Source organism: Dipodomys ordii, unplaced genomic scaffold (genome assembly GCF_000151885.1).
Source record: "Dipodomys ordii isolate 6190 unplaced genomic scaffold, Dord_2.0 Scaffold313, whole genome shotgun sequence".
In the NCBI taxonomy this organism is placed as follows: Eukaryota; Metazoa; Chordata; class Mammalia; order Rodentia; family Heteromyidae; genus Dipodomys; species Dipodomys ordii.
In genome coordinates this window covers 47,107-54,885 of record NW_012267529.1, presented here as the reverse complement: position 1 = coordinate 54,885, position 7,779 = coordinate 47,107, and the positions used below count along the sequence as shown (strand labels likewise).

The 7,779-nt window shown below is 45.1% G+C and overlaps 1 protein-coding gene and 1 pseudogene across 1 annotated transcript; one reads left to right on the top strand and one right to left on the bottom strand.

Annotated features, from left to right (window-relative positions):
* Positions 1-268: 268 nt before the first annotated feature.
* Positions 269-1,392, bottom strand: LOC106001535 (putative KHDC1-like protein). The gene is made up of 4 exons (XM_013036624.1): positions 1,294-1,392; positions 1,017-1,089; positions 681-863; positions 269-381 (listed from the first exon to the last, which is right to left on the bottom strand). Exons 1-4 carry the CDS (start codon positions 1,390-1,392, stop codon positions 269-271), a joined length of 468 nt encoding a protein of 155 aa, XP_012892078.1.
* A 413-nt stretch (positions 1,393-1,805) lies between these two features.
* LOC106001534 lies at positions 1,806-2,718 on the top strand (annotated as a pseudogene).
* Positions 2,719-7,779: the final 5,061 nt, after the last annotated feature.

The window sequence follows — 7,779 nt, the reverse complement described above, 5'->3', positions numbered from 1 at the left end:
AGTAGAGACCTACTTGGAGGAATTGAGGATTACTAAACTTGGGATACTGGATTTGGTTTAGCAGTAGAACACTTCTCTATAATCCCATCAGACATATGGCTAGAAGGCATGTGGGAAGACATGATGGCCACAAATTCCAACCATGACTTTCATGACTTTCTCAGCTTCCTAGGGAAGCCGGTCTTCATGGCAACATTAACTCCAGGGAACCCCAAGAGCATCAAGCACTTATCTTGAGGAAGCCTGAGCACCATTAGGAGAGAAGGGATCACTCATCATGGTTGCCAAGACAGGAGCATGATATCAGGGAAGCAATGAAAGAAAAGGCCAAGTCCTCCTTGGTGAGGGGCTGGCTCCAGACATGTTGCAGCATTTCCAAACCTGAGGAGAAGAAATGATCAAAATGATCCAAAAAAGCCATGAACATAGGCAAGATGCCTGTGGGGACATGGAGGTGTGGGGTAGAGACTCACCCAGCCCAGCCCTCCCAGAGGACCCTTGAGTACCCTCTACTCCATGATCACAAAATGGTCAGTTTTGGGTTCCTGCCATCCCGGTGGGTTCTGGGTAACATCTGGATGTCCAACCATGTGAGTGATTCTTTAAGAATTTAAGCTGCCATGCAGGAGCCCCAGACCTGTCAGCAAGCCTTCACCCTCAGTTCAGTCACAGATACCTACCCTTGGCTTGACAACGAGCATCCTGGTGCCCCAAATACTGAGCCATGTTCCTGAGCCACTGCCTGGCCTTTGGTGGACCCACCACAGTGACTTGAGTGTGGCCTGTGGCTGTGAACCAGAGCTCCAGCTGAATGAGGGTGTGGCTGTGTTTCTCAATGCAGGGGAGGAATGCGTCCCCTTGGCCTGGGAGCAGAAGAGAGAGAAGAACGTGAGAACCAGCAGCTTACATGGCACTTGGTGGCTCTGAGGGTCAGGGCCTGGCCCAGACTCAGGGGAAGCACAGGGAAAGATTGGAAAGTGTGAAGAGGGCAGGAGTTGGGCACAAGCGCCACTTACCGAATATGACTTTCTCCTGTTCTTCGGTCAGGTAAAAAACCAGTGGAGCATCGAAGTTTTCAGGCCAGGTCCACTAGGCTCCCATGCTGTGAGCTCAGCTCTATGCTGTCTTCTCCCCTAGCCTTCTCAGAACAGAGCAAGTCCAAGCAGCTGCTTGCAAGGATGAAGGTCTAAGCTCTGAGTTTTCTGTCTTCACTCAGACAAGCCTCCCTTCCCCACCTTGTCCCACCCTAGAGAGGGTGAAACAGCCCCAAAGCCCTTCTAAGAAAATCCACACCTCTCTAAATCCCACTCTGAACCCTCCACATAACCCTTCATGTGAAGCTAGATAACACAATTCTTGCTTGCCTTTCTGAGGCCTGGAATCCAAACTCATCTTGCCTCTAATTTCAAATGTCAGCCCAGATCTACTGAGCTCGTGCTGGAGCAAGAAGGCTCTGGAATGGGCTCCAGGTTTTGTTTTGTTTTGTTTTTTGCCAGTCATGGGGCTTCAACTCTGGGCCTGAAGGTTATCCCACAGCTCTTCAGCTCAAGGCTTCCATTCTACTTAAGTCACTTCACCACTTCTGGTTTTCTGAGTGGTTTATTGGAGATAAGAATCTCACAGACTTTCTTGCATGGGATTGGATTTGAACCATGATCCTCAACCTTCTGAGTAGCTAGGATTACAGGTATAAGTCACCAGTGTCTGGCCTCTCTGGGTTTTGTTGACTGCAATTAACAGAGCAACGCTGGGTTCTTAGTGTGGGGTATTATGGCAGCAGGGACAGGCTTGTGAGAGTAGCAACTATGGCAATTTCTATAGCCAGAGGTTCCAGGATGTTACCCATTCTAACAAATTACAAAATACAATGCACAACAAAGGCAACAGAAATAGACACAAGGGTGCTTACCTTTGTACAGGTGGAGAGACACTATAGAGTATTTAAAAATGTGAAAATTCCTTAGAGGATCCTGAAATATCATTTTTGCCTCCCCAGAACTCTAATGGGCTCTGAAACCCAACAATAAGAGCAATTAAAAAAAGATTGTCCAATTAATTAGAAATTCTATACTGCCAGAGAGGGATTGGTGGCCCACACCTATAATCCCACCTCGGAAGGCTGACTCCTGGAAGACAGCACTTGGAACCAGCAAAAGGTCAGACTAGAAGCCTGGTTCAAGTGGTAGAATACCAGCTGGGATTAAGCAAGGCACGCTAAATCTCAAGGATCTGAATTCCAGCCCTATACCAGCACAAACATATAAAAAATATTATTTCTGTGGTTAGCCCCCGGCCCTGGCACGGGTGTCATCCTTTCACTTCCTGACACTGCCGAAGTCACAAGATTCACGCCCACTGGTCGCTGCCAACCTGCGCTGAGTCACCTCCGACCTTCTGGCAGTCCTTGGGGGCAACTCCTCCCCCAGGTCCAAAGACATTAAGAAGATCCTGGACAGCATGGGCATCCAGGTGGATGATGACCGGCTTCACAAGGTAATCAGCGAGCTGAATGGGAAGAACATTGAAGACGTCATGGCCCAGGGTGTTGGCAAGCTTGCCAGTATGCCTGCTGGTGGGGCAGTTGTTGCTTCTGGTGTGCCCGGCTCTGCAGCTCCTGCTGCTGGTTCTGCCCCTGCTGCAGCAAAAGAGAAGAAAGATGAGAAGAGAGAAGACTCTTGGGAGTCAGATGATGACATGGGATTTGCCCTCTTTGATTAAATTCTTAGTTCCCTGCATAAGCCTTTTTATGTAGTGAAAAAAATGTTATTTTTTGCTGTAGTGGTTTATGTCCATAATTTCAGCTATTCAGGAACTTGAGGCAGAAATGTGAAGGTTTGAGGCCAGTTACCTAGCTGACCGTATCTTTAAACAAGATTAAAAATCAAAAAGAGCTGGGAATGTGCCTCAGCTCAGGGCTAAACCAGTTCCAGCCCTATTCAATCCCCAGTATACCATGAAAAAAAGGCAAGAAACTTGTTTCACTCTGGTGGGAGGACATATCTATTTGGTGTCATTACCTTTATCTGAAGATTTCCAATTTGGATCTCCTTCCAAGGATGGTTTGTCTTAGGACAAACCATCTTAAGAAAATTCAGTTCCTGGTGTCTAATCTGGTCCTTTCCATCAGGGCCAGGAACAGCTTTTCCTCTTAGAAATTTTGTCTTGTTATAAAAAGTCTGATCCCCTACCCAAGTTCTAATCATGCAGAGACTGACAACCGCCAATTTCAGATCCTGAAAGTTTGACTCTTGGAGAGTATTCTAAATTGAGTTTCAGAATTCTTTTTTTTTCTCTCTCTCTAGTTTTTGTTATTGTTGTTGTTTATAAAAAACCTATTTGGGAAATGTTTTTAGGCCACAGTGGAACAAATGTCCCACATCACTGAAGATTAAGTTTGAAGCCAGGCATGCTGACTCACCCTTTAAACCTATCTACTTTAGGGGTTATGATTGAAGGGTCATGGTTGAAAGCCAACCCAGTCAGAAACCCTGTGCAGACACCATTTCCAATTAATCAATACAAAGCATGAATGGAGGCTTCATTCAGCTAGTAGAGCAGCAGGCCTGCAAGGAAGCCACACAAGTGTGAAGGCTTGAGGTCAAGCCCCAAACTGCCAAAAATATATGAAATCACTGTCAATATTAGACCGGGAATAACAAGTGAGCAATTTTGTCACCAGAACCTTGACTATTCATCCCTGATTTCCACAGTCTTTGTGGACTCAAGTGAGCAATGGCAGGCACAGCTTGAGAAGTGATCATTGCAGCATTAATGCCATTTGTTCAGTCAGCATCACAATTAACCAAGTGAGTTCCTCAGGACTCAAAGTTGTACTTGGAATGAGTCTCCACTTTTCAAATGGATACCCCTTAGATAATTGCAATGCTCTTTTAAGTTATGTAATTCCTTGTCTTTTTTTTTGCCAATCCTGGGACTTGAACTCAGGGCCTGGGCACTGACCCTGAGCTTCATTTTGCTCAAGGCTAGCACTCTATCACCTGAGTCACAATACCACTTCAGCCTTTTTCTGTTTATGAGGTACTAAGGAATCAAACCCAGGGCTTCATGAATTCTAGGCAAGTGCTCTATGACTAAGCCACATTCCCAGCCTTCCTTGTCATTTTGAGCCAAACCTTCACATGGTCAGAGCAAAGTTCTTTTTTTCTGAAGTTTTCTAAAATAGACAAACCCAATTAAATTCTTTCTGATTATGTAAATATTTACATTTACAGATTATGTGGCAGAAAGTCTGATTTAACTTGAGAGAGGTTAACATACATACAGTCAGTTGATATTCGACAAAGGAGACAAAGACATACAGTGGAAAAAACATAGCCTCTTTAACTATTGGTGCTGGGAAAACTGGGCAGCCACATTCAGAAAACTAAAAGTGGATCCCAGCCTGTCCTGATGCACTAACATCCACTCAAAATGGATTAAAGACCTCAATAGCAAGCCTGAAACTCTGAAACTACTGCAGGACAGAGTCAGAGAGACACTAGGCACAGGCAGGAATTTCCTGAACAGAGTCCCAGAGGCACAAAAGATCGGAAAGAGACTCCACAAATGGGACTACCTTAAAGTAAACTGTTTCTGCATAGCGAAAGATAAGCTAGCAAACTAGAAAGACAGCCAACCAATTGGAAAAGATATACCAGACAAAGGCCTAATGCCTATTATATACAAAGAGGTCCAGAAACTAATCCCTCTCAAATCTAAAAGACCAATCACTAAGTGGGTAAGGGAGCTAAAGAGAGACTTCCCAGAAGAAGAGGGAAAAATGGCAAAGAAACATATGAAGAAATGTTCATCATCCCTGGACATAGAGGAAATGCAAATTAAAACAACCCTCAAATACCAACTTACCCCAGTCAGAATGGCCTATATCCTAAATTCATATGACAAATGCTGGCAGGAATGCAGAGAAAGAGGAGCTGTACTGCACTGCTGGTGGGAATGTAAACTAATACAACCTCTCTGGAAAGCAGGCTGGAGTTTCCTCAGAAAACTAAACATGGATCTTCCCTGTGACTCGGCCATATCATTACTAGGCATCTGTCCTGAGCAATAGGAACCAGGATATGACAAGGACATAAGCACCACCGTGTTCACAGCTGCACTGTTGACAATATCCAGAATATGGAAACAACCCATATGCCCCACCACAGATGAATGGATCCAAAAATTGTGGTACCTATATACAATGGAATGTTACACAACCATTGGAAATGACACAATAATTGCATTTGCAGGGAAATGGGTGGAACTAGAACAAATCAGGTTGAGTGAAATAAGCCAAGACCAGAGAGGCATCAGTACATGTTCTCCCTGCTATGTGGATGTTAAATTCAATGAGATATGACAAAGTCAACAGGACTCAAGAAGAGTCAGGAACAAAGGACATCTTCTTTATTTGTCATATAGTTTCTAGATAACTCTATGTTCTTGACCCCCATATATGGTACATACATGTGCACATCTGAGGGGAGCTAAGAGGAGGGTACAGAATTAGAGGAAAATAGTTGAAAAAAATACAAAAGAGGGGCCCATTAGCTGCGTCAGACAGCAGGAGTGCTGTTCCTGAACTCCTTTGCTCAAGGCTAGCAGTCTACCACTTGACTACAGTGCCACTTCTGGTTTTCTGGTGGTTAACTGGAGATAAGAGTCTCATGGACTTTCCTGTTTGGGCTGGCTTGGACCATGATCCTCAGATTTCAGCCTCCTGAATAGCTAGAATTATAGGCAGGAGCCACTGGTGCCCAGCTGACAGAGCTCTTTATGACAAATGGAATGAACTGAATTAAAATCCAAGATAACCAAGGACTTGCCTGGGATTGTCCTGAGAAACCCAAGGGGAGATGAACACATTTATCCTGGTCACCAAAGATGCTAGATGTCAGACTGCAAGTTGAGAGAAGTGTCCAAGTCCTGCTTGGTTAGGAGTGAGTTAGGTGGCATCATCTCAAGGTCTGGGCAGCTAGAAGGAATGGCCAAACAGAGCCTAGCAACAAGGCAAGACACCAAGCGACTGGGCACTCATGCTAGACCAGGTCCTCTCAGAAGACCCCCTGTGTCTTCTACTCTCTTTTCCTTAGTGTCTGCCTGCCTCACAATGGTCGACTGTGGGCTCTTACCTTGTGGGGGCTTTGGGAACATCTGGATTCCCAGCCACCAGAGTGACTCTTCAAGAATTTAACCCACCAGGCAAGAGCGCCAGGCCTGTCACCAAGCCTTTAACCCCAATTCAGTCAGACACTTACCTTGAGCTGAATAGTGAGGACTCCACTTCTCCAATGCCACATCCTGTCCATGAGGGAGGAAGCCTCACCCAGGCAGAGAGGGGCAAAGGGAAAGACCGAAAAGTGTGAAGACAGGAGGTGGCACAAGGGCCACCCAACGAATATGTACGCCCGGCTTACACCCTCAGTTTTCAATGACAGATTCAGACTTAGTGGGAACTAAAATGGTGATTGACAGAATTTGTGATTGGTTAGCTTTTTATTCATTTTTATCCAATGCTGAATATGTTCGATTTCTTATTTCTGGCCTTCCTGGTTTTTGATGAGACACCTAATGACCATCTTTTTGAGAGATTATAAAGAACATCATTCAGCCATTACATAGATTTATGTTAATGATGTACCTTGATATACATTCTTATCAGAGCATTATACATGAGCGTACCTGAAGAAGGGAAACAAGATTCACTTCCCCAGGCTGCTGCAAGTCGACATCATGTGATGTGTGCACACATGCACACATACATGCGTAGACATGCACCAGGCACACAGATCCTAGGGCTGGAACTCAAGGTCTCAGTACTCTCTGAGCTTATTTTGCTCAAGGGTAGCCTCCTAACCCTTGAGCCATAGTTCTACTTCTACCTTTTTGTGGTTAATTAGAGATGACTCCCATGGCATTTTACTGTCTGGGCTGGCTTTGAACCACAGTCCTTAGATCTCAGTCTCCTGAGTACCTAAGACTACAAGCATGAGCCATTGCTACCCTGCTCTCTTGTATTTTTAAAGACCAGGTGATATCAGTAGGTGCCTATGGCTTATTCTGTAATCCTAGCTACTCAGGAGGTTGAGATCTGAGGGTCACAGTTTGACAGGACAGGCTGTGATAGTCTTATCTTAGGCACTAAAAACCTGGGAATGAGGTTGTGGCTCACGAGGTAGAGGACTGACCTTAAGAAAACAGCTCAGGGGGCTGGGAATGGTGGAGTGCTTGCCTTGCATGCCTGAAGTCCTGGGTTTGATTCCTCAGCACCACCTAAGCAGAAAAAGGCAGAAATGGTGTTGTGGCTCAAGTGGTAGAGCACTAGCCTTGAGCTGAAGAACTGAGGGACAGTGTCCAGGCCCAGAGTTCAAGCCCCACAATCAACCAAAAAAAGGAAAGAAAGAAAGAAGGAAAGAAAGGAAGAAAGAAAGAATGAAAGAAGGAAGGAAAAAGAGAGAAAAGAAAAGAGCTCAGGAGTAGTGTGTAGGTCCTGAGTTCATGCTCAAGTACCTGCACACAACAAACAAAAGATCGTAGAGATTTAAAAAAATAGACAAAAAGTGATTGAAGCAGTCTAGCAATTTGAATGGAGGATGATACGTGGTTGGCACCAGTGCCATGTACTTGTTAGGAAGGTGTGCTACCACTGAGACACACCTCCAGCTTCTCATATGCTAGTTAGATTTCAAAAATGGACTTGATTTTGTTCCAGCCATGCACCTGGGCCTGATGTCCCTATATTTGGCCTCCATCATCAGGGGATGACAGGTGTGCACC

Coding starts and splice junctions, on each gene's coding strand:
- LOC106001535 (XM_013036624.1), bottom strand. CDS start 1,392: ATGAGTTTGGATTCCAGGCCTCAGAAAGGCAAGCAAGAATTGTGTTAT. Junction 1,090..1,293: donor TCAGAGTGGGATTTAGAGAG/GTGTGGATTTTC, acceptor ATGGGAGCCTAG/TGGACCTGGCCTGAAAACTT. Junction 864..1,016: donor ACAGGAGAAAGTCATATTCG/GTAAGTGGCGCT, acceptor TTCTGCTCCCAG/GCCAAGGGGACGCATTCCTC.